Below are 27,217 nucleotides of genomic sequence, written 5' to 3' on the forward strand. Positions count from 1 at the left end.
TTCCAACTATTCTTGCTATGTTTATATACTTGTTATACCAAATGTAGAACTTTATACTCATGTTATCATCTTTTTTCAATCAAAATATTACATCATTTTGATGCTTTTCTGGCAATATTGTGATTTTATTTTTGTAATATTCATGTTTTTTATCTCAAAATTTAGGCTCTTAATCTTGAAACTGTATTACTTCATTCTCATAATATCATGATTGTTTTGTCTTCTTGATATGTGAACTTTTTCCTCCATAACATTAATTTTTTTTTTTGAAAATGTGACTTCACTATTTTATTTTATTGAGATTTTGTGACTCATGTTATCCTTATAATATTTAGGCTTTTTTCCTTGGCCATAAGTGACTTTATTCTAATGGCATAATTTTCACTAAATGTTAGAACTATAATTTTTTTTAAATATGTGAGCTTATTTTGAGAAGGTGTGTCAAACACATTTTAGTTCAGGGGCCACATAGAGCTGAATATGATCTAAACTGGACCGGACAAGTAAAGCAATAACAGTGAAAAAACTTAAATTACATAATGAAAATGTTCACATAACCTTTTAAATGTAAAAAAAAACATGAACAACCTTAAGAAAATATTATGTCTTACTTTATCATTTACACATGTATATTACAGCTTAAAGATCACATTGGATCTACAAATACACAAAACAGTTAGTAACAGGAATAATATTGTTAAAATTGCAATTACTTCTCTTAAAACATTTCATGTTGTTCATATTAGTTCAGGTTATTCACATTTTTAGTGTAAGGATAGTTTGTCAATGTAAACATTTTCATGTACTTTTACTGTCTTACACTAAAACAAAAATTTAAAAAAATTGCAGTTGTCATTTATAGGTTCTTATGATTGTATTTTACTGGTCTGAGTCACTTTAGATCATATTGGTCTGTATAGGGAACCTGAACTAAATTGATTTTGACACCATTGACTGTTAATATTCTCAATGTAATTTTTGTATTCCACAAATTTATCCCATGGGCCGGATTGGTCCCTTTAGCAGGCTAGTTTTGGCCCACGGGTCGTAGGTTTGACACCCCTGTTCTAAGTTAACAAAATCACAACAGTTTGCATTTTCAACTATAATTATACACTATTGTATTGTGCTGTTGTGTTACCATGATGATTATTATAGGTTGAGTATTATGTTGAACTACTGCAGTCAATGACATAAACCTCATCACTAGTCATTATAGTATGTACCATTTCAATGTATGCGCTTAATCTGTTGTGAATTTCTTTATTTTAATCAACCTTGGAGGGCTGATCTTCGGCTTTAAGTTAAATATAGAGATGGTGCTGATGTCTTGCTGTCTGATCCCAGTCCATTTGTTGAATTTTCAACCATAAGTGCAATTTGTCTCACCATAAAATGCATTTAGGGGAAATAATCTCATTTCTACAGCCAAACACCATAACCATCAGAACAAAGTCCCACCTCCTGACAGAGATGAAGGAAGGCAGTGTGGACTCCCTCGTGGTTTTCTCTGGCTGAGGCCTCAAAGTAAACCCCTCCTGTGAGCAGAGGCAGTGTTCAGATCAGAAGTGCTCTTATCTCCCAGATAAGTCAGCATTCCTCATTCATTAGGCAGCAAGCAGGATGCACTTCAGATACAAACGCAAGGCCACAGACACAGACTGGGACACAGGAAGGAATTGTCAACAGCTGATGTCAGTGGTTTTAGTGTTGAGAGCTTGGATTAACACCTGCTAAAGACATTTACAATTTGACATCATGACACAAATTCTGTCAGCTGCATGTTTATAGGAAAGCAATGGCTGCTATTATGTGTTATTCACTAAATTGTTAATTTTTCTTTTCTTGAGTTGAAGGACAAGAGAGCAATTTTAGGACAGAAATAGAAAAACAAAACTGTCTGGAGCCAAAAGATATCCTTATATGCTTTACCTCAAAGTGGTGACTGTTTAAGAAGCTCTTAGGATTGGTTTGTACAGAATATGTTGCGAATAAATCAAATTTTTGATGAATTTACAGAACTAGACTAAAGAAAATTGTAACATTTGTTATTATTGTGCTTTACAGCAAAAATCCACTGGTATGTGAAAGTTTGCTTTGCATTGGAGAATAAAGATGAATACCTTCAGTGTCATCAAATTGAAAGCAGTCAACTTTTACAACTACTACTATTTTTTGATTGATTTGGAGTGTAATGTTTGACACCAGAATGACTTCATGGTTGCAACAATAATAGCAAAATGTGTAAAAAAAAAAAATATGTGTTCTTCATTTCCTTATGTTTTTTGACAAAGCCACAAGGAGCCACTTGAAAAGGGCCCAAGAGCCAAATGTGGCCCTGTTGGTGCTACTATTTCTCAGAGTCCAGTATAGATTAGTGTGACTAAAATGAAACTATGTAGAGGCTGTAGTTTGAAGAATGTGAGGAATATTAAATCATTGAACATCAACTCTCAACACATTTATATTTCACATCTGGCTATGGCAGGCAGAAGGAGAAACTCGAAAAGTACTCGGAGAGCGCAGACCTCCACCAAGGCAGATCAGTCCACCCCCTGAATCACCACCAAAATTTAATCATTTGTTCCTTGTATCAGTATCAACATTTCCTGAAAATTTCATCCAAATCCTTCCATAACTTTTTGAGTTATCTTGCTAACACACAAACAATCCCCCCACACACACACACTCCATTGTCACCAAAATTTTATCATTTTTTCCTGTGCCAGTATCAACATTTCCTGAATATTTTATCAAAATCCATCCATAACTTTTTGAGTTTTCTTGCTATCAGACAAACAAACAAACAAACAAACAAACAAACAGACAAACCCCGATGAAAACATAACCTCCTTGGCGGAGGTAATGATTATTCTCAACTGAGTGTTATTTAGACTTAACCCTGATCATTGTGTGGTTACTTTATAGTGATAAAATACACATTTTTTAACCAGTATTGAGTTTTGATATCAATATTTCAAGGAGACTCAATCCTAGAATGGGAAACTGTGGCATTGAAAATATCATCATTTAAATATTGGTAATCTTAGTCTGTGTTGGTCATTGGAAAGAAACTTGAAATATGAGTAAATGGAGTCAGAAAGGGGCTCAAAAGTATGGACAAGACTAAAATCCCACAGCTAAATGTTAAGAGATGACACAAAGTGCCCCACCTAATGAAGCTGCTAATGTCTCGCCTTCGTCTGCAGGAACCTGCCGGGCACGGAGCAGGTCACTCTTGTTGCCAACCTGTAGGAGATTACAGATTACAGAATAGATTATGAGGATTAGGGTTAACAGGTAGCAGTTATTGTCTGCTCCAGTTTGGAAGAAATGACTTTGACTGGATTTGATGAATGAGTGATGTTAAGAAACAACAGCATTCAATCTGAAGAAGTTATACTATCTTAAAGTAAGAAATTAGGGCGTTCACTACATGTATCATCAGCACTTCAAGTAGACCTTAAATAACATGTTCATGTGTGTACCAGTATAACAGGTATGTTTCCAGATGGGTGTATGCGTCTGACGTGTTGGTACAGCGGCTGGATGGTGCGGTAGCTGTTGTGGTCAGTGATGGAGAAAACCAGTACATAACCGTCTGCCCAGTAAATTGACCTGGAAGTTGAATTATGGAAACATGTCAGTCACATTCTGTGTTTCATTCATTTTTATGTGATTGTTTTCTATTTAACCTCCTGAGACCCAGTAAGTAAAAGTTCTGGCTTTTTTACATGAAATAATTACCTTTATCTGACACATCATAACGCTACAGTTTTCATATTCATCATTCATTTATTTATGGAATGCAGAGGTGATTGCTTTGAGACAGCAAGGGAAGCTGAACCTACCCTAACATTTCAGGAAATGAGTGGGCAGAATTGCACTGTTGAATTTACAATAAAGATATGAATTACATTTATATAAAAATTGCGTAAGCATGCACTTAATTTTATGGCTATGTCATTCTCATCAGCTGTTTATTGTTTGCTTTCTGATGCGAATTCCCCAGTACATTCTCGTATCAGTAGCCTACACTGTTGAATTCCTCATTAACATCGAGCGTCAATGGGTTATCTATGAGGCGCCACCGAGCTGTTTTTTTCACTGCAGGGAAGCATGATTGTCATTGGCTAAATGCATAAAATCATCCTACCCAAAACCCTCCCACGGATGTTCTCTGGGGGTGAATGGGTCAGTAGGCGGGCCAGGACGCTGGACTTTGGACGTTGGATTGGAGGAACTGTTCGAAAAAGTAGGTATTGGTCTGAAAGGCTGAACCCATTTTGACTGACAGCGATGTTGAAACATACCGACATTGGACCACACTGGACCTCACTTCTATGCGGATATCAGTGGAAGAGAGGTCGTTTGCCAAAGTACCATGACTACATCAGCTGAAGAGAAAAAGGGTCAAGTCATACACCTACAAGTGTGTGTTGCTGTGGTTATATGGATGAAGCATCACAGCCTCACTTGAGCATTACTTTAATTTTCAATTGCTTTGCTACAATATGACAGGTTTTATGATGGAGCTGTAAGATGAGCTTCCCCTGTTTTAAAGACCAGCAGCCACCACCGGTGGAATGTCCTTTGCAGTGGACAACATTTTAAGTAAAAGTGTGTAAAAAAAAAAAAAAAAAAGCTGGGTCTCAGGAGGACATCTAAGTCTAACCTGTTGATCTGCTCCTGGCAGTATAGGCCCTCAGCATCATCCTGCAAAACAAACAAACAAAAACACAAAAAATAAGGCTATTCCAGCTGAGGATAAGATAGAAATACTTTAATAATAAACTAGCATAGCAGGCACCATTTCCCCAAAACTATACCCTAACACATTCTTTCTGCTTAAAGTGACTGAGCAGGTGGTTATTTTACCCTAAAGGCACATTGCCAAGACAAATGGCTGTTTACAGACATACAAGCTGCTTCAGACTTTCCACTTGTGACCCCTCACCCATTGGACCACCCAGTTATCAGTTTGGTTGCAATTAGACTTCATTTTGGGCAGCTCCATACTCCCTCCATCAACATAATGACCAATCATCAATTTTTTTCTGTCAGGCAAAATCTGCAATCCGAAGATGAGACACCTGGATTTTCTTCTCATCACTTAAAAGGTAAAAAAATATCTTGCAAGGCGCAGTTTTTAACAGTCTTCCATAAGCTCAGTAGAAACTCTCTGACCGCCCCACTCTGGTCTGTGGAGGCAGGAGTAGTCATGTGCACAATTATTTCAGTCTAATCTTCTAGAGTTGGTCACTAGCATCCTTTCCTTGCTACTGGGGGTGGGGGGGCTTCCTCTCCCTCTGTTATCTTCCCCAGTGTAGGAAATGAGCAGCTCTGAGGCCTGGTTTTGTAAACAGTCTGTCTGCTGGTGTTGAGCACGGTGAGCTGTGTGGCACGTTGCACTGATTATACCCATCATGGATGAGGAGATGACTCTAAGGTCACTTCCTCTGACTTCAAATACATTCCACAAAGAGCTCTGAGATAAAAATGGAAGGCTTTTCCTCACTACAAGGTCAGGGATCGAACAAAATTACAATTGTGCTCATTAGAGCAGCAAAGAAACCCCCCCCCACCCCCTCCAGGACTCCAGTTTCATCCATTTTACTTTAAACCTTTAATCAGTGATCCTGTGGTACATCTTTACATTTTTCCTCCAAATCAGATCTCAGGTCAAATGGAAGCTTTGATGTCTGCTGTGTCAGACTGTCGGACCATTCACTTTATTTAATAAAATCCATTTTTTCCTGAGAGAGAGCTCCACTGAACTTGCCGTTAAGAGGTTCCAGTAACAAGACTATAAAATGACTTTGAATCTGTAAGCTAGTGTTTAGCATTATCTCACCTATGACCCCTTGTGTTCCTGCAGCCCTGCACTTTATGCCAAAATATGATCACTTTTTGCTCTAAAAACCCAACATGGGTATGATCAAACTACAAACTACTGACTTCATAACAGCAGTTAAGAAACCAATGGGTGACATCACAGTTGCTTCATCCACCTATTGTATGCAGTGGATGGCTGCTACACACTACACATTACCTGGTGCTGAACAAAAAACTAGCTTTCAGTTCTTATCAATAACAATATATTCTTTGTTATGGCTCCTTTGTTGACTAATTATACACAGTGTATGACATCAACCTTCTACACACCACACTTAATAAATAAAAATGATCAATTCAAAGAAATCAGAAAATTCTACAAAGAGCCAAATTAATCTGACACTTCCTACTCATTTGTGCACTACAAGAACAAACTGCACAATAACAATTTCTCTTTGCGTTATGTATCACAGCAAATACCGTGTATTATTAAAACTATACCTGGCAATAAACCTGACTCTGAGAAGTGAGCACAACGTCAACAGACCATAATTACAAGGACAACAGCAGATCCTATCTCTGGTAAATACTGCATATTATTTCTTGCACTCATAAAGGATGCTTTACCATTTTATACATGTAAATATATTTGCTTTTAAACAGATTTATGTATTAGAAAAATGCTAATCAAATGCCATCTGAAAGTTGAAAGTTAGATGAGTTTGACATATGTTCAGCTCTTGATTTAAAGCCGTGCCAACACCTTTATCTGACATCATGGCAGGATACTATATATGAAATATAAATAGTCCTATTTGCAGTTTCCATCTCTGGAAACATGGCTGCTGTTTCTCCACGAGTTACCTGGAGAGCGACACAGGGTGTATCCTGGATCTGAAGTGACACCTCCTCCCCATCCAGTGTGACCTTTCTGGAGTATAGGGCTCCTGGGGACAAACAAAAAGCCATTTGGACAGATGAATCAGTGAATGGATTAACAGATCAATAGTAGGATTTCTCTAAAGCATCAGAGTTTAGCAGATGGGAATGAAAACGAAAACAGCGAGTATTTATTTTTACTGCTTCGTTGAATAAATGTTTCTTTTCTCAGACAGGATGCCAGGAACTCACCCGTGTTGGCTTCATAATCTCCAATGAACCTTTTGGTCAGAAATCTGACAATCAGAGCTGCAAAAGAAAAAAGATAACAGAGTCAGGAATGCAGAATGGTGAAGTGAAGGTAGTGAACACAGCAGAAGGAAGGAAAGGAAGAGGTGAAAGGCTCAGATCTTTGGGATTTTACCTCTACTTCAGTATGTACAGTGAATAAGTCACTTCTATGTGCTGACAGTTTTTCAGCTTCCTCGAGTGGGAATGAGAAGATTCATAAGAAAACCCCTTGCTAACACACTGACCCATATAACACAGTAGTGTTTGCTCTCAGAAAGCATTACAGGAATTTGCTCCTTACAAATATGTGTGACTTCTTTTTTTTCTTTTTCTTTTTGCCAGCCAAAAGTCTGACCTGAAAAATGACTCACCAGTAGCACACACATCTGATGTTGCAATCGCTCACATGTGTCATCATGTATTGGTAAATGATTGCCTCATCAATCACTTGTTTTTGTTTGCTCTGGATGTTGTTTGCTCGACTCTTGCAGATTTTTGTAGATTCAGGCATCCTGGAGTACAGCACAGGACTGAATGTGCTGAACTTGTGAGGAAACTGGGACTAGCTGTACTTGTAATGAAAGCTCTGCCTACATCCTAGAAAACTGGGTGAGAACGCCACTGGTGAGGAGCAATTCCAGTGGTAGAGGAATCATTTGGATCCTTTCATAAAAACTATTATACTAAGTGTATTTTTAAAGGTATTATCAGCAAAATGTTACCTTATTAAAAGTTATGATAAAAAATGACTTCTAATCCAGTCAATTACTATGACACAGTTAATTCATTAATGTTTTAAATTACATAAAATAGAAATCACATCCATACATCCATACTAAAAATATACATTCAAAAATATACATAAATCACTATAAAAGTCAGTTCTAAAACCATACATTAAACACTAAATAAGAACATACATATAAAAGGTCACCATTATTTTAAAAGGTACTAAAAGTATAACAACAATGTTCCTTAAAAGCATCTCAAAGTAGAAACCATTTCAATCATTTAGAAAAACATCTACATCCAGATTTATCCTTTTTCTCATTCATTTAAAATGACTTTGAGTGTATTAAAAGAGACCAATTTCTTTAGTTTGATCTTCTTCTGTAGGACAGACAGTGGGAGCAGAAAATTTAAAAGCTTTCTTTCCCAGCGCTGTTGTGACTTTTGGAACTCATAATGATAACAGATCCTGGGACCGGAGACTGTAATTATTTAAGTCATTCCAACAGATACAGACCAACAAATATATGTGGTTCTTTAAATGAACCAGACCATTACAGCTGCATTGAATCCTCTATTTACTATTGGGGAGTTGAATCTATAATATAATGAAATATGCTGGTTGGATTTTATTTGGAATTTGCAACGTACCTAGTAAAGTTACTTCGCTTTTAATAAAGCTAACAGTAAAAAGTACTACTAAAGCACTATTTGCATCTGAAAGGCAATGGAGTAGAAGAATAAAGTTGCAAAGTTCAGTGAGAAGAAGAGTATTATGAGGACGAATTTAACAACTCATATGAAATATTGCTATACTTCTCTGACTATATGTGCTGAAAAGAATGAGAAAGAATACGGGTCAAAAGATGGTAGCCTATATAAGAAATAAGCTAAAATCATTAAGCTGTTATTTATGCATATTCATACAACCAGTAACTTATTGTTAGCCTCAAAGCATAATTGCCAAACTCATATTTTTGGCCAAATAGTGATATCTGCGTAACTTTACTCTCCTAACACTGCTGATTCATTTTTTATCATTGGCAATGACCTGAAAGAAATTTTGGTATGAGGCTAACGTAATGTATCATAAGAAAAAAAAACTGACATAGATCCAAAAGTGGGTATTTCTGTCAAATGTTTCAAATTGTGTTTAGGCGAACTGTCACAAACCTGGAGCCATGCATTATTCCAACACTTCACACTGTACACACTGCAAACGAATAGGAGCCCAGCAGAGAGATCACTGTTACTGCAGGGCCTCCAATCACCTTAAACCGACCCACTTACTTCAAGTGGGTTTAGTCTATGTTGCATAGAAGTATTACCCAGTTTGATTTAACTTCTCGAAACACACATCACCCCAGAAAATGGCCAGTGGAACATTACCCTCAGGATATTTCTATTAAAAGAATGACCAGAAACTGACTTGTAATGGATTATTTTTTACTTCCTGGTAAAACTGATTTTGCTTTAAGTGACTTCATTCCTGCAAACATGCAAATGTTTCCATATATGTACACATATAAAGTGTACATATATGTCATGTATGACCTACACATATATCTGAAATGGAAAATGGGAGCAATTTCATATATTGACAATGACATACAATAGTCTGCAAAAGTCCAAAATTGGGTTTGTTGGTTTTGGTAAAGTTGTAATGATAACATGTGCATTTCTATGTCTCAGTATTAAGATCCAATCTGGATATATGGGAAATACGTACAGCAGCAATTAATTCAGGGAAAAAAACAGCTGGTATCAACCAAACTGGTAGTATTTGGTGTGACACCCCTTTGCACTTAACATATCTTTAACCTTTTTTTTTTTTCAGACAATATGAGATTCATTTTCGGATGTGTCATACCAGGTTTCATTTATCACATGTCAGATGTTTCTGTTTGTGCTGCTTCTTGTCATGAGGGGAACCCATTTAACTCAGCTTTTTATGTGTCTTTCAAGGCTGTGCAGATTTGTATGCTCATTTCTTCACATTGAGCAAGAAAACACAGGAAATATTTATTAATCCTTCTCTTTTCAAGCCTGGAAAAACATAAAAGCTAAAGCTGCTCTGAGACTTTTGCCCACTGTATATCAGCTTAACACATAAAATATATTGATATTGTGTTAGTGTTTGTGCATGTTTACTACAGTCATCTCAAATAGTAATTAAAAATGTATGTTATCATAGCCAGAGGTCACATGTGTGTGATAAATCACGGCACAGGTGACATATATGTCAACATTACTCCTGATTTAGGGCCATATATACCAATATAAAAGAATAAGAGAAATAAATATAAAAAAAAATGTAAATAAATGTATTGCAAGTTGTCGCCCCCTGCTGTCCGTAGGTAAAACTTCTTTCACGCTTTCATTTTAGATCAAGCACACTATTCTCCACTTTATTAGATAAATTGTAACAAAGATTTGCCTAATTGCATCTTGTAAAATGATTGTGAGGTTCTTTTCACGTTTAGAAACATAACATTTACCCATCCTTCGTGATTTTAACAACTGCAAAGCAACAGATCTCACAACTTTGCCAACCTTTTTAATTCTTACTTGAAGTGGAAATATAACTCATCCATACCTGTTTTCCCGACGTTGTTCGCTCCCAGCACCACAATCTTCACCGTCTTGTTGGGCACGCAGTCCAGTAGGGGATACTCCGGTATGGGGACCAGCAGAAAGTTGCCAGAACCGCTGCTGTTCATGGTTCCCGGTGCAGGGTCGCCAGTCAGCCGCATTTAGCTCCGTCCTCTGCCCTCACTTCAACTCGGCTCTGTCTGAGAAAACAACACTGGTCTTTTCCCCTCCGCCCCGATCAAGAATTACTCCACTATTCCCATAATGTTCCTGCCGGGATGACCAGAAACACGCACTCGGATCTGTCCTGCGCAAAAAATGTCAAATATTTTCCAAGTATACCTTTTCTATCCCAGTGAAGTTTTCCTTTCTGCCTGCCAGGAAAACCGGTTTAAATCCGCAAATGAAGAGCAAACTCCACAAAACTGTCGCGGTGTTAAATGCAAAAAGCCTCAGTGATGAAAAAGCCGAAATCCGCGTTCCTGTTCGTGCTGAATCCAGACGCGTCTGACCGCTCGGGTAAAGGAGGGAGACAAACTTTGACCCATCCCCACCAACAGCATCCCCATGAGACGGGTCTGAAGAGCGCGTCTTCACGGCGCACACTCACTATTAGACTTAAAGGCTCAGTGACAACGGAAATGAAGGGTTTCGGTGGGAAAGCTGCAAAATACCAAGATGAGTGGTGTTTTAATGGCATTTATAATATGCTTTTCATTGTAGCTGGGCAATGGCACAAACGAGGGATATGAGTATTAGACGGGAAAACTTAAGATAAGATAAGATAAGATAAGATAAGATAAGATAAGATAAGATAAGATAAGATAAGATATACTTTATTGTTTCCGGGGAGTAATTCGTTGTGGGCAATAGTGCAAGGGTCTGCAACACCGTACAGAAAACACAGTACAAACAAGACATCTCAGTGCAGGCACATAACAATAAGTAACACTGCAGACACATGACAGCAGTGTTATGTATCAGTGTCACCCATCATTGTGTGATATGCGTCCATGAATGAATGGAAAGAGGTATGCTGGTTATATTACTTTTGTTTAAAGTATAAAGTTACAGTTGGTGAACATTTTAATTCTGAAATGATGAAAGTGGAGAATAAAGAGCTGAATAAATGAATATGATGCTGTGAACAAACATCAAATGAATATGTTTGTTGAGATAAAAACAATGAAAATAAAAATAAATAAATAAACAAATAAATAGCCTAACCCCCCCCCCCCCCCCCCCGGAAACCCCCCCCAAAAAAAACACGGATGTCAAAGTTTGGTTGTTTGTCTTTTCTGTTCACTCTAGAGAATACAAACAGTAAACAAACAAACAAACAAACAAACAAATGAATAAATAAATACATAAATAAAAAGTCTAAATAAAAAACAAAAAAACAACTTAAAAGAGAACATTAAGACAGCCTAACATTAGTATCATAGATAACATAATATAATGCATCCTGGAGATGTTTGCTTTTTTTATCCCAGAGCATACCTCTCTTCCTCAAACACCACTACTACAGTGGCGGCTGCTCGTCTTTCAGACAGGGGAAGCATAAAAAAATAAATACATAAATTAAAAAAAAAAATTGTCAAGTTATTTAAACATACATTCGGCCATCTGTTCCTTTTTAAGAAAATGGTCAGTGACCTCATCGTACCAAGTAGGCGTCTTTTCCAGGGACTGGACCAGTGTCCTCTCTGCTTAGATTGCCTTGGCCCATTGTGTTGTGGGTGTAAGACTTCAGCCTTTTTAAACAAGAGATGCTCCTTTCACTCCGACCTAGCCGACAGTTTGATTGATTTAACTATCTTCAAAACGATATTCAACTCGAACAAGAAATAATTTAATTATGTAACTGAAACAAGAAAGCGCTGAAATTATGTTAAACTGAAACAAGGAAGTACAATGAGTGTTGTATTTACAGTGCAAGAAATGAACGAGTAATTTCGTTGTGGTTTCTCTCTCTCTTTCACAGCAGAATGTGCGACGGTATTAAACTGAACTGTGTCAGTGAAGGAGTAGATCTGAAAACAGCTGTCAATCAAACGGGGTTCAGCCTTTCGACCGATCCTCCAATCAGCACGTGGGATTCTGGCGTCCAGCCCGGCCGAGCTCCGCCCACAGCTCCATTTACCCCCAGAGACGTCCGGCGTCCGGGGGCGGGACAACATCGTGGCATTTATCCAATTACCGTCCAGTTTTCAGGCAATGAAAAAAAACTTCGACTCAGTCCCATTGAAGCCCAGAGACGGCCGCAGCCTACGGACACATGCACTGAGCAGAGATCGAATGAGAAAACAGCGCAACGGGAATGGATGAGAAGTGAACAACATCGCGTCCGTTAATTTGTGATAAAGCGGATTCTGAACGAACTCGTCTGGGAGATGAACGTGTTCTAACACATTTGTAGTCAATGAAATGTCAACACAACCGTACATATTTAACCATTTAATTTTCGTAATTTTAGGGGAAGCCGGGTTTCCCTTGCAGTCTGTGAGAAATCGCCACTGCACTACTACTACCGAACCCATCACACATAATCCTTACATTCTCACATATTCAAGTTTTGACTTACATTATACCGAAAAATAACCCAGAGAGGAGGGCAAAAATATCAGCCATAAAGCACCGCCCGCCGGTCATACGCCTGTGACAGAATCTAACTAGAAGCACTCGGAGAGCGCAGGCTGATCAGTGCGCCCCCCCCCCCCCCCCGTGGGCCCCCCCACCCCCGATCACCACCAAAATTTAATCATTTCTTCCTTATCCAATTTCCAACAAACCCTGAAAATTTCATCAAAATCTGTCCGTAACTTTTTGAGTTATGTTGCACACTAACGGTCAGACAAACAAACAAACAAACAAACAAACAAACAAACAAACAAACCCTGGCAAAAACATAACCTCCTTGGCGGAGGTAATAAACTAAACTTGTGCTGGCCAGAGCGAAGTTTGCCGGAAACAGTCGTAGTACTAACAGAAAATGTTGAGTGTTAACGGTTCCAAAAATCGTGGTGGTAATACAAAGAAGTTAAATGTACCTTTTGATGCTGATACTGCCTGATTTTTGCCTGTCATTTTAGTCTTGTATTGGTCATAAAAGGGAGGAGTGTGAATTAAGCATAATTATATGATTAATGTAATGATTCACATAAAAAAATAAGCAGGCAAGAGTTGTCATTGCTGAATTTTTTGGGGGGGATTTTATGACTGCTGGCATGAGAAAATGTAAGTAAATACTATTTTATGTTGTAGCATTACATACTGTCTATTATTACATAATCCATCTCACTGACTAACTAATTAACTAACGCACTAATTAAACAAATAAGCTACAATGTAGCTACTACTAGCTACTAGCTCAATTCCTTGATTACTTGATAACTTTGAAAATTAACATAAAATACAAATCAACTCATGACAGATAACATGAAACTATCCAACAATGCAGTAATTAAAATACTTTGTTTTACACTCTTGTATCGACAGTTTTATTTTATTATAAGATCTGATTGCTCTACTTCCTCTAGCTCCGTCTAAACTCTGTACTTTCCGTGTCTTTAAATACATGACCGGATGTGGTGAGTGCATTGTGGGTTAGCTTGACGGTGCTACCACACAGGGACTGGAGGCTCTGCCGGAACTCTGCAGCCGCATCGGCTCTGATTATTTCAACATCGGGGTTCGGTCCAACATGGCGGCTTACGGATGGAAATACTGATGACAGTCCGAAAGATCGCCTCGATTTGTACGATGGTAAGAAACTGAGATTTGGCTTTTACGTGAGTATTTGTGCCCGGTGCCTGGTCGAGGGAGCCAACAGGACGCTAAGCTAGCCGCTGAGCTAGCAGGCTGTGTGCTAACCTCACAGGACAACATGATAATAACAGACAGGGCTTCCAGAAAGTTGTATAGTTTAGCCTGTTAACGGCGGACAGCTCTCTATTTAACCCATAGTGTGTTTAACTGTCACAACAGGGCGGTGTTAAACAAGACCTAGCCTGTCGGACAGTTTATGAACCGGCTTTGTTCTGCATGTAGTTTGTTTATGCGAGAAGGAGAAGGGCAGGGCGAAAACTAGCTAGCTTAGCATGCTAGCTCAATATTAGCCTTGTGTGTATGTTTGGACAAAGTTGTTTACAAGTAAAGAATCCCCACGCGTGTCCTTATTTATACAAGCACGTTGGTCGCTCTTGCAGATAAACAATAATGAACAGCTGGTTATTTGGTCTCTAAGTGGGTGTAAACACCTCAGCCGGCTGACATTGCTGTGTTTCAGTTTACCACTGATGGAGAAATTCTGCTTAAACTGTTTCCATTTCCTGTCATGGGATACACCCTGGATGTCTCCTCTGGGTGGACACTTGGTATTGGTTCTCAAATTTGACTGCTTGAAGAAGTCCTTGTGTTTCTTTGGGTTTGGTGCTTTAATGCCCTGATCACTGCTGGGTTTTCTTGTCTTTTTGTGGTTTAGGTGACCCCAGTTAAGCATGACATTGTAAAAGTCTTTAAGAATGGGATCCTTTATATAATACTTTTCACATATCACACAGCCCTTTTTAAAGGATGAATTTTAAAACAGGAGATTTCACATTCAGCTAAAGATACATATAATTTGTATAACATTTTCTGTAAATTTAGTTAACAGCTTATATAAAATGGCAATATGGAAAAGCTTGTATAAACTGGACAACTCATATTTGATTATTTTATTAAAGAAGCAGTGTGCAAAATTATGGGTGCATTAATTAATCCCTTAAGAATGGAACAAAATATATTATCTGCAAAATTTAATGTGGAAAGTATGGGTTTTTGTTTTGTGAAGTAGCCCCTCTGTTAGGTATAAGTTCCTCACTGTGCTTTGGCCAAAGACCTTCAACTATCATATTTGCTCTCCTGTTTGTGTAACCATCTTGCACTTTTTCTGCTTGTGCCTTTGCCATGTGGAAGAATACAAAGTGTTGTCCAGCTGGTGAAAAATATTGCAGCAAAGAGCTGATTTGTGACACAGTGAAGTGAACAGAATATGAATGGACATTCTTCCATTGTCACATGATATATATTGTCATATAGTGCAGCCCTACTTGAAACATGCTTCAACAGGGTCAGAGGTCAGGGTCAGCTGTTGGTCTTGCACAATGACACGTCATTATTTCAGTCACAGTAAACCAATTTGACCTCTGTACCAGGTTGTTACAGAGAGGCTATGTAACTCTGCTTCATGTGCTCTTATTTTATGTTAAATACCAAAGCTCTGTCTTTGTTAATTTTGTAGAGGAGCTTAGTCGCTGACAAGCAGGAGAACTCAGAGCTTAGAGCTGAAAGATTAACATCTGCCTGTAACTTATCTTGTTTCTAGTTGCTGCACCTTTCAGAGCTGACAGACAGCTGGGCAGATGCTCTGTGTACTGCAGTCTTTTCATTTATTGGCGGCTGCTGCTGCTCCTTGTGCGTGTTTGCACACTGAAAGCCATAAGCTCTTACTTAGCGAGCATGCCTGGTAAATGCACTGTGTTTGAAAGACCACAAGCTGCGCTGTGTAACCCATTTATGTGTGGACGCCAACACGACTGGCAAATTATCAGCACCTCTTAGACAAATACTAGGTGATTTTTAACTGTGGCTGTCCAGTTTAGTGAGTCTGTTTGCCACCTTGGCAGCCTGTCCATTGCTGCCTGGAAGGTATTTGTTTATTTCAGAAACACAATTTGGCTGCTGAAACCATGAAAGTCACCACTCTGGGTGCATACAGCAGGTTTTGGCAATGGCTGTTGATGGTTGTTAAGAACTGTCTTGCAGGGATTAGCACCATTTTGAAAGGTATTATTTAGGTCATTTTATTCAGTACAGTACTTGACACTGAATATAATGATTAATTTAGTGTTCTATCAACAGTACTGCTGGCTATCAAATTTGTTTTAAATATTTTAATACATGACTGACATTTACTCTGCATCAAACCATCACTGAATGTCTTCTCCCTTCTATAATCTTTTCTTAAGCAGATCAGATGTCACCTGATAATATTCAAAATGTTGCTAACAAAATGCAGATTTATGTAGGAAAGGTCATTCACTGTATTTATATGCACATTAAAGGGTACCTGTAGTGAATTTTCATTGCTAGATATTTCAAAAGATCATGTATAATTAGGGCTGGTCGATATGGGAAAAAATAATTTCATGGTAATTTATTTCATATCAGACGATATCAAAATGTATCACGATATAAATCAAATCACTATTTTTGTCAAGCTTAAATTTTCCGTTACTCATACAGTGGTGTGCAAAAATATTAGAGCACTTGTCAAATCTTTAGAAACTAGTGGTTTATTTGTTCCCAGAGCCTGAATTTCACTTTTTTGCCATTGCAAAAGGTAAAGGCAAAGGTACTGAGAATATTTCACCTACAAATTTATCAGTCCAGTCCTTTTTTTTTTTTACATTTTACTCTAATATTTAGTGTTGTCCCCCTTGGCAACAATCACAGCAGCTCATCTTTCTGGCATTATGTTGATGTATTTTCTGAGAGTTTCAACCCCAATGTCATTCCATGCTCTCAGAAGCTCATTCCAGAGAGTTTCCTTAGAGTTTGCCTTGGTGGAGGTCTGCACTCTCCGAGTGCTTTTCTAGTTTTGTTTTTACAAGCAAAAAAAGTTGTTGAAACTTGTGCAAAAAAAGCAATAAATAAATGCCCAGTGCAAGTCAAGTTGTTGTTATTCGTATTTCTAAGTTGGACAATAAGATGGACATGGTTTAAAAATCTAGACTTTGTTCCAGCATTATGTTTACATGTCCCACATTGTCCCACACAAATATACTCCCTGTCCCATTTGTGGCTTGTAAGCACCTGGTCACCCTACTTTGGACATGTATACATTACCTCTAAAATATACACCTCAGCTGAAGTTTTTACTGTTGTTTGCAACACGTGCTCGGGCCTGCGAGTTGTACACAAAGCAGCTAGCCAACAGTCTGTCAGTCTGTCACATCCCCAAAACATCATCCCACACATCTGGTCAGAAGGAGAAACACACCTGCTTTTAAACATTATGAAAGATTTTGTTATCAGCAAGTTTGGAAACACCAACACTATTATGTTTTTCTTTTTATGCTGTCAAATAATTTACCCGTTTTGGAAAACTTTGGAAGCCTATTTTGACACGAAGGTGCAACATGACACAAGCAGGTCTAGTTGCTCCACTCCTGTTTTGATGTGATAAATAGCATGTCTGGTATCAACCCCTGTCAATACCAATCAATGATTGTATGCTAATGGTAATATTAATTTTCAGTAGCCATCTAATAATAAGAGCTAAGGTAACAAACTGAATATTTTGGGAATCTGATGTGGTCATTTTGTCCAGACAAAATATAACACATAACATCTTTATTAATGTAGCAATGGGTTTTACAGATAAAGGGTGCATATTTCTGTAAATGCTTTTTATTTAACGTCAGTACTGAACAAAGTGTTTCAAGCTTGTCTTCAGTTCTTTAGTTCATCCATTTTTCATTACATATTTCAAGATTTTAGATTTGTTTTGTGTAGCTAAGTCTTGCACAGCCGATGACAACTTTGTCATATTATGTTAGGATTTATAGAAATGATATGAATTAGCCTAGTTTTTGTGCTCGAATATAAAGTGTTTGTACTATAACCAGCTTCAAAACATTTCCCTTCTAAGATGCTGATGTAGGACACAAACTGTTCCTCAGTCAATGCTGATTGATTAACAGGATCACCTTCTGACCTGAGGATGGATCATTTTAGTCTTATGCTGAAAACATAAATTCATTAACGTGCGTGTTGAGTAAACATATTCCCAGACTGACAGATGATTGTCTTCCTCCCTTTGCCTTTAGAACATCCACAAGCTTGTTTTCATGTTGATGCTCTTTGTTTACAAGCATATACAGGTTGAAGGCTATGTTGTTGGATAAATAATTTGAGTCTGGCTGCTGTCTGGTTGGCTCTTGTTGACTTTACATGGACTACACAGTGATGAGTAACAATGTCGTGCTTTCACTTACGTACTCATTCACCCCTGAAGGAAAAGCTGCGTCATCATTATCATCATCATCATTATCCCACTCTCATATCTCTCCCCTCTTAATGCCATATTTCTACCAATTCACAGCCAGCAAAGGTACTTTGGAGATTTGCTGCACCAACATGAAATGTCTCATCTAGACCTTCTCAGTTCATTTCATGAATTTTCCTGAAAAAGAAAATATTTATGAGAACCTCTGTTACATTCAGAGTAGGGCTGCATGATTAATCGATTTTAAATCGAAATCGGATTTTTTAATTAGGACGATTTTTAAAAAAGGGAAATCGTAAAATCGATTTCATCTCTCTCGTGCCTGCGGGCCGCGTGCTTGCGGGCTCCCGTAGGCTCCTCCTCCTATCAGTGACAGCGGTCTGTCACAGAAGTCTGTGGAATGACTGGACTTTAAATGTGTTTATGAGCCCGCAGTACTTACAGCAATGTAAGCCGTGGCGTCACGCACGGATCCCGCAATTGAAATATAGCGGCATGTGGATCACTCATCTTCTGTTGACCCGGATCCGTACCGTACTGTCTTCTTCCGAACCGGGTCCGGGGTTGTGGGGTCATCAGCCTCCGCAGAGGAGCCCAGACAGCCCTCTGCCCACACACATCCACCAGCTCCACACATAGACTCCCTCCAGTGTGTCCTGGGTTGGTCTATTCCACGCACAGATCCCCCACTTTAAATAGAACCGCATGTGGATTACTCATATTAACGTGGTGCACGCACGCATGCACGACTGATGCCTGTCACTGACTTACATTGGTATCTCTTCTGTGGGCCCAGATACCCAGGAAAATAAATAAATTAATTAAAAAAAAAAAAAAAAATATATATATATATATATATATATATAAATATAAATATATATATATATAAATTAATTAATTAATTAATTTAGTCCTCTTACTTGCTAAATTTTTCATTCACAAATGTAAGTTCTGTAACACAAAACCAAATATTATTTATTTTTTGAAAGATGTTGAACTTTATTTAAAGCTGTTAGATAAATCTGGAAACAAAAAGGCTATAAAAAACATAAGTATTTGCTCTGATTTGGACATTGTATTATAGTGTCTTCCCCCTGGCAAACTTATGTTATTTTCTTGTTGTATACATTGTTCGTATACTCTACTTCATTCAATAAAGATTTAATTAAGAAAAAAACTTCTGTGGGTTCATCACATGATACCATCAAAGATTTGAGGTCAGAGCAGTGCCTTGCATTGTGGGCTGCTCACGAAAACGACATGCTGACTTCTGTTGTCTTTTGTAGTTTTACCCAAAAATCGAAATCAAAATCGAAAATCGAGTTTTTAGAGGAAAAAAATCGGGATTTTTTTTTTTTGCCAAAATCGTGCAGCCCTAATTCCGAGGACTGAAAAATCCCAAAGCTCTTCCTCTACTTAGGGTTGTAACAATATCATGGTGTTACGATTAATCTCGATTTTAAACGTCATGGTTAATTAATCATCAAAACTGCCAAAAGCTGTCACATAAAGTACTGTAGATTAAGAGCAGAAGCAAAGACACGCTGATATGCGCTTCCCGCATGGAATGAAAGCAACGTTACAGAAACACTGCATTCAACATTCCACGAGTGAAAATGACAGAGCAACAACAAGCTGACTGTGTGTCTCAGGGAAGATGGACATATTTCTAAATTTTCTTAACCGTAAATATATTTTCGGTACGGGTTCGCTTTCATTTCCATGGAGTTTGCGTTCGCTACCATCATCTACGCAGCTTTCTACCATTGCACATCCCATTCACAACAATCTGGCTGCATAGCTTTGGTAGAGTAAGGCCATTCTTCTGCAGTTCAGACTGTCATACAAGCTTCAGGTGGGTTAACTTGTGAATTGATTCTGTAAACACGCTCTGTTTGATCACAAGGCAAACTGCATAAAATAGTCTGATGCACCTGTAGAGCGGGCCCAGTTCTGCAAGGGGGCAAGAAGGGGTAATGTCGCTTTAAACAACCAATCCTGCCCCCTCAAATTGAAGTTAGTGAAGTTTCAGGAGGCAGGGAAAAGGTAAATGAACTTCACAACAGTGGGAGAAGTAGGGGAATTAGTAACACGTGTTAAGTTTTGCTTTGCAAAGGGATGTATGGTTGTATGTTCTGCGAGTACACATAGTGAGGTACGCACAGCACGGACCACATCCCCAAATATAACCCACTCCCCGGAAAATAATCGTAGTTTTCGTCAAACCACGATTATTTCTCTGACGATAATTGTAGCACCAAAATCTCTAATCCTTACATCTCTACCTCTACTCTGATACTTTTTATAATCAGTAGTAGTTGTATTTAAGAATTAGCTATACTTAGAAGTATGGCAACATGACTTGGTGAAAAAATCATGTTGTTATTTTGGGGTTTAACTTGATGCTTGGCTGACTATTGAGGAAAATACACAGGTCACTCATTCAGAAATCTTAGGTCAAACACACTGACTTAAACTGGCATAAATAAACTGTAATTTTACATGTTTTAGCCAGTATGTCTCTCTGCTCAGTCTCACTGAAGCCAAAATATTGCAAGACAACACATGATTATTGAACTCATGATTTTTTTTTTTTTTCATTTCTACAATTAGATCAAACTAAAACCTCCTAAGCCTGCACCTTGTAAAGTGCAGCCTTTTGCGATTGTATTATTACATGGGCTGATAATTTTTGTTTACGCTGTTCAGTAGATTATTAAATGGAGGAATGCATTGAAAATATTTGTAATCCTGCAATGAATTGAAATAATTTACAAACTGTGTATTTTTCATATCTGAAGTTGTATTGCAGTCTTTTTATTTTTATTTTTTTTAATAAAACCACATAACATCAAGCTCTGATTAAAAATGACACTACGCATTTGTTTGAAAGAAAGTAAATACTAGTGGAGACTTTCACTTTTTTAAGGATTCTTCATTATGACAAAAAATTCTTTCTAAAAATTAGATTTCTGCAGAAACTATTTATGTGGAAATGTGTTGCACATTATCTGTGGTCATTGGATATTAAGTTCAGTTTCCAACCCATTGAAAAATAAGCAGTTAGTGAGGCTTAAAAAGCACCTACTAATTGTGAAATGTGGCTCTTAAAAAATTCTGAAGTTAAAAATATACATGGAGTGGAGCTTTAACATTTCTCAAGGTCCCATGATGAACTTAGTAGCCTAGAAGTTTTCACATTATTTTATTCAAGACAATCCATGACATGAGCCAAGGAAACATCTGAATTTTTGACACTAAAGGCTGATTTGTGATAAAGTAAGATCAACTCAAGTTGCATCTTTGTGTTGTCGAGGTTTGAACTACATCAAACTGTCCAAGTGTTTTACTGATTTAATGGTTACATGAGGATGGTGTGATTGAAATCTTAATGTTGGTGGATTTTGAAGAAAGAATCTTTTCTGTTCCGGAATTATTGTTATTGTGTACTGTACACGGTCCAATTTATCTAGCATACATTCGATATACAACCCCTGTTACATGTATAAAGTCATCTTATCATAAACTGATGATGTAGCAGTGCTTTTTGCACCTAAATGCATTCTGTCTATTTTTGTGGCTTTTGGCACAGAACTGATGCTGAGAACAAAGTCCTGAATGTCATATAAAGAGGGAGGGAACTCTGATAAGTGATAAGTGACAGTAAACTACTGTAAATGATGAAGTGTATAAAACAGTAATGACTCTAAAAGTGGAGGATATGAAGTAGGAAGCCCAGCTGCACCAAACAGATGTTTCAATGCCCAGCAGAGCAGAGATAAAAACAAACAGGAAAATGGATAACAATGAAGAGGAAATAGTGGTTTATTGATGGATAATGTTGTTCTGCTTAGAAATAATTGGAATTACCATTAGATGTGAATGCACGTTTTATTTGTTTGCTTGTTCTAATCCACAGAGGATGTTATATGTTTTTTTTTGTTCTTTATCCTCTTCTTCAGGGCGCCAATGCCTCTGCCTTGGAAAAGGAGATTGGACCGGAACAGTTTCCCGTTAATGAACACTACTTTGGATTGGTCAATGTAAGTGCCACTCATGTGTAGGTGCCCAGGCAGTATTTTTACATGATTACAATTTCTGTTACTTTAATGTTTTCATTCAGTGGCACACAGTAGCTGTTTTTGCATGGACTCTATTAAAAAATGTGTCGTGTAAACACCTCAGTTAAAGGTGATAGGTCTGATCAGACAGAATTTTCACTTGTTTTGAGGTGGGTGAGATAAACCCTTTGATAATTTGCTCGTCGGAAAATATCAACATGTAAAGTCCACATACATGCTTAATATAATCATTTCTTTCTATGCCTTTTGCCCATAATGATATGACATGGTACATTTCATTGTAGGGACAGAGAAAATCAGAGCATCTCCATGTTCTTAAAAAACATAAAATTACTTGTCTTCAGAGTTTAATAGATATTAAGTAATTGAATGTTATGAATAAAGACTAATAGTTTCATTTAACCATGAAAGACAGAACTATTTTTGTGGTGATTTCTAAATTATTATTCTCTAAATGTAACCTTTCCTATGTGAATTATTATTTATTATGTAATTCTCTGTATTTTTTGTGTGAAAATCAGATATTTTCCTATATTTAATTTACTGTCAATGTAGATATATCATAAAAGCTCAGAGTAAATTTAAAGATTATTATATCAAACTTAAAACTGAGGAAAAAGTGACCCCTTTCAGCAAAATATGATATGAACTAAATTTAAAAGCTAGTGTTAACCACCGCTGTCTTTTGTCAAACTACATGGATTCTACTATCAAATCAATGTTGCAGAGGATGATGGTGTTTCAATATTCACTACAGAGCCTCTGAACACCATAATGGATCACATCTTATGCGGTGGAAGGAAGTGGAAAGCTGGGAAAACTCTGTTTTACTTGAATTGTTTCGATGTACAGATAGAATTAGAGGTTCAGAAGCTATGATTGTATATTATGCATTCGCTGTTTTATCTTGTTGTACAGTGTCCTTGGGTGTCTTCAGTGGTGCTTAGAAATAAAATGTATTATTATTATTATTATTATTATTATTATTATTATTATTATTAAACATTTTAGATCAGTAGATGCCTTTGGTTGTTCAGGTCTTTTAGGGTTAAAGATTATCTATGGGCTTTGAAATGCAAAGTCTAAATGCCCAGAGACATGTTATCTAATTTAATTTATCCATCTAGTTAATTTCCTTTCATCAGTGTGAGTTAAACTACACTGTGTCACATACAAACCATTAAAGATAATGTTTTTCTTTTTAATTTTTTTAACTTTATACTTGCACTATAATGTTAGCATAATGTTGATTAACCTTAAGGCAATAATCCTACATTTTTCCCACCTGACCTCTGCATCAGCCACATTGAAGCACTGATTGAATAAGAAAAAAAAATCAAAAGGTGATTAGACTCTGGTGAAAATGATCTTGAATAGGTCTTGAATTAAGTGCCTGTATTCAGACTCAGAGAAGTTTCAGAATCAAACAGTTCTTATCAAATCACTTTATTTAGCTTCCATGTATGTAGTTAGATTGAAAGCTCTAAACCATTTTATGCCAGTTTCGCTCAAGAAATACTGAGAATGTACAGTCATCTAACACATCTTGAGTATTTACCCTGAATCATCTCAGACTGTGTAAAGATTCAGTGTCAGACCACTCCTCTGGTCATGCCTTTAAGACTGTGCAAATTATACGTATAATCTTTCATATAGCCTTTCTTGTGTTTTTTTGGTTTTTTTTTACAGTTTGGCAACACCTGCTACTGTAACTCAGTGCTGCAGGCTTTGTATTTCTGTCGACCGTTCAGGGAGAAAGTGCTGGCGTACAAGGTGAGTGTTGAGAGAAACGCCGGAGCCATATCGGCTAACACTATATCTGTGCAGAGGGCGTCACAGTGGATTCAAAGAATGCACTCAGATGTCCAAAAATACTGTAGAGGCCTGAAGTGAAGGTGGTGTTTTGTTTTTTGCTATTTGATGAATTGGTAGGGCTTTCGAAATGTTAAATGTCTTTGAGTGGAACAAGTGCTGGTCCCTGTTAAACAGTTTTATGATATTGAGCATTATATTACTATATGATATGTTGGTTCTTCCTTTAATTGATAATGATAAACTTTATAACACCTCCATTACCCTCTCGAAGATAATGCGGTTCAGAAGATAAATGAATGAATATCAGTTGCCTCTGCTCACTTGCAGTTTGTCTCTGCACATCAGAATTGTTAATGTTTCCATCACTGTCTGTGGGCTTGTAAGTGTTATGGTGTGATAGGAACTGGTGTTTATACATCGCTTGCTGTTGCTCTGTTTAGGTGCAGCCTCGGCGTAAGGAGTCCCTCCTCACCTGTCTGGCCGACCTGTTCAACAGCATCGCCACACAGAAGAAGAAAGTGGGAGTCATCCCACCAAAGAAATTCATCTCACGGCTGAGAAAAGAAAACGGTACCTATGCAATATATTTCAGTTGTGGGTTTTCTGTCAAAGAAGGACTTTCATGCTCTCGTCTGCATAAATAGCTCAAATTTTAAGGCTAAAGCTGGTTTAAAATGTGATACCACTGATTGTATGCCAAGTAAAATCCTGGCTGCTACTGTTGGGACTTTCTTTGAAAGCATGGACTTTACGTGCATGCCATATGAAATGCATTATTTTTTTGGCAATGAAACTGCTTTTCTTTTTTTTTTTAATCTTGTATTTTTTGCCAGCTTTTACAGTTTTAACAAACAGACAATAAAACGAAAATGCAAAGACATAAGAAGAGCGTCAACAAGCACAGACAAGGCAGTATCAAAACTTAAAGTACATCTGTAACAAAGTGGGTCAATCAGTCACAATATTATCCCGTCATGATAAGAGGGTTGAGTTAGCTTAGCTTGTCCTGTTTCAGTCCATATCAGATCATTCAGATATAGTTTCTAGTTGCATCAGATCATGTCCACGTGTGCGAAATGGTTCCACTGTGATGTAAACTGTGATGAAACTTTCTATTCATTAAGGAGTTTTATATGTTTTGCTATTACATGTATTTAAGGACATACATCCACCTACAAGTCAACAAATACAAGCATTTGTACAGATTGTTGTTGCACACAGACAGACAGCTACATATTGGTATCCCAAGAGATTCACATACACCTGCTGACATGATTATACTTCCACCATTTTCATAGACATTTGTGCACATTTTCCTGGAGTGCATACTTACACGTGTTGATAATGAAGCACACAGATGTTGAGATGTATGTATGTAATAAAACTGCATTTCGACATTACATTCTTGAAAATAATAATGTAACTGAGAGATAATTGATGGAATTGATGTGAGGTATAATGATGGACAGGAATCTCTCTCCAAACTAAAGTCAAAAGTTACAGCTTTGATCTTCATAGAAGTTTCTATTTATTTAATGTTTTACTTGCATAACCATATTTTTTCAGTCAATTTTATTTCCACCAGTTTGAATAAATTGGCACTGTGTAGTTTTAAGAATGTGTAGAACTCTGTTTCAGAGTTATTACTGTTTCAGCTTTGACACACAAACTGAAGCCTAGATGCAATCTATAGATCATCCTTTCCACTGTGTCCCCTGCTGGTGATCAAATAAACATTTATCCCAAATTACTGACACTTAAATGTCCATCTTTTACTTAATCTTGATCAAGTAATCTTGACCAGGAGGTGTTTCATTTATCATTACCAGTAGGTGAGTAAAGCAGTTTAACAGCTTAGGCAAATATGCAGCTGGTAGCTTTGTCAAAAACTATTAAAATTTATGGTTTTCCTTTTTATTTTTTTTCTTGTGAAGACATCTCTCCAAGACCTGGGGTTGGAAATGTGAAATGATCTTTCATCAGCCGTTTGTATAAAGGGAAGGGGAGGGTGAAAGAGAGTGATGGAGGTAGGGAGGGCTGGTGTCGTCTCAGCTGCAAAGTGAATCTCACAGCTGAGGAAATAAAACTCTCAGCCAAATCCCGGCGCGGAAAGCAGATGAAAAAGACATTCTTAATTGGTGTGTTTCTGCTTGCCAGCACATGCTGATGTTGTTTATTTTCTGTTCTCTTTGCTCTTTCCTTCCCTTTCTATGTGTGTATATTTTTGTATTATTTGCTTATTGCTCATTCCACTTCCCTATATAATTATGTTGTTTTCTTCTACTGTGTTTCTGCCCCTGTCTTCATATTCTTTTGTTTTTCTTCCTCAGAGCTATTCGATAACTACATGCAGCAGGATGCTCACGAATTCCTCAACTACCTCCTCAACACCATCGCAGACCTGCTGCAGGAGGAGAAGAGCCAGGAGCGGCAGCAGAATGGAAAGCTGGTGCAGAATGGAGGAGGAGGAGGGGGTGGAGGTGGTGGCGGTGGAGGAGGAGGAGGGGAGGGAGGTGAGGGAGAAGGTGGAAAGGAGACACAACAGACCTGGGTCCACGAGATCTTTCAAGGGACACTGACCAATGAGACACGCTGCCTCAACTGTGAAGCTGTAAGTAGGAGAGGTCTGATAAGTGACTCTTAAAAACCAATAATATCCATCCTGACTCTGCAGTAGTTGGGAAAGTAAACAAGACATTCATTGAGTTTTTAAAAAGAATCAAATACTTAGATCAAATATCTAGACCAAGGCCACTCTACAGAACTGGTACAAATGTCTGTCCCACAAGGCAAAAAACACATTTGAAAAGCAAGTTTGAGATGGTATTCCACACTGATGGCTATATCATGAGTACTTTTAGTTATTACTGTTGATTTTACATAATTTTGAGGTTATTTTCAAGATGCTACACATGCAAACACCAGACAAACTTTGCTTATA

At 37.6% G+C, this 27,217-nt stretch overlaps 2 protein-coding genes across 3 annotated transcripts in view; one reads left to right on the top strand and one right to left on the bottom strand.

Moving 5' to 3' along the window:
* rasl11a (RAS-like, family 11, member A) overlaps window positions 1-10,928 on the bottom strand; it is a 12,193-nt gene extending 1,265 nt beyond the window's left edge. Inside the window, exons 1-8 of one of the 2 annotated variants that reach the window (XM_030161888.1) lie at window positions 10,669-10,928; window positions 10,331-10,526; window positions 6,967-7,023; window positions 6,700-6,782; window positions 4,676-4,716; window positions 3,489-3,618; window positions 3,174-3,249; window positions 1,462-1,538 (exon numbers count right to left, since the gene is read on the bottom strand). In XM_030161888.1, the coding sequence (XP_030017748.1) occupies window positions 1,462-1,538; window positions 3,174-3,249; window positions 3,489-3,618; window positions 4,676-4,716; window positions 6,700-6,782; window positions 6,967-7,023; window positions 10,331-10,487 (621 nt within the window). In that variant the 5' untranslated portion in view covers window positions 10,488-10,526; window positions 10,669-10,928. Of the gene's footprint in view, window positions 1-1,461; window positions 1,539-3,173; window positions 3,250-3,488; window positions 3,619-4,675; window positions 4,717-6,699; window positions 6,783-6,966; window positions 7,024-10,330 lie in introns of both variants that reach the window. The other variant, XM_030161887.1, reaches the window with a different exon arrangement.
* A 3,013-nt stretch (window positions 10,929-13,941) lies between these two features.
* Window positions 13,942-27,217, top strand: part of usp12b (ubiquitin specific peptidase 12b) — a 28,079-nt gene continuing 14,803 nt past the window's right edge. The window contains exons 1-5 of the mRNA XM_030161886.1: window positions 13,942-14,091; window positions 22,342-22,422; window positions 24,151-24,234; window positions 24,717-24,846; window positions 26,607-26,887. Of these exons, the coding sequence (XP_030017746.1) occupies window positions 14,044-14,091; window positions 22,342-22,422; window positions 24,151-24,234; window positions 24,717-24,846; window positions 26,607-26,887 (624 nt within the window). The 5' untranslated portion in view covers window positions 13,942-14,043. The remainder of the gene's footprint in view (window positions 14,092-22,341; window positions 22,423-24,150; window positions 24,235-24,716; window positions 24,847-26,606; window positions 26,888-27,217) is intronic.

Source organism: Sphaeramia orbicularis, chromosome 18 (genome assembly GCF_902148855.1).
Source record: "Sphaeramia orbicularis chromosome 18, fSphaOr1.1, whole genome shotgun sequence".
In the NCBI taxonomy this organism is placed as follows: Eukaryota; Metazoa; Chordata; class Actinopteri; order Kurtiformes; family Apogonidae; genus Sphaeramia; species Sphaeramia orbicularis.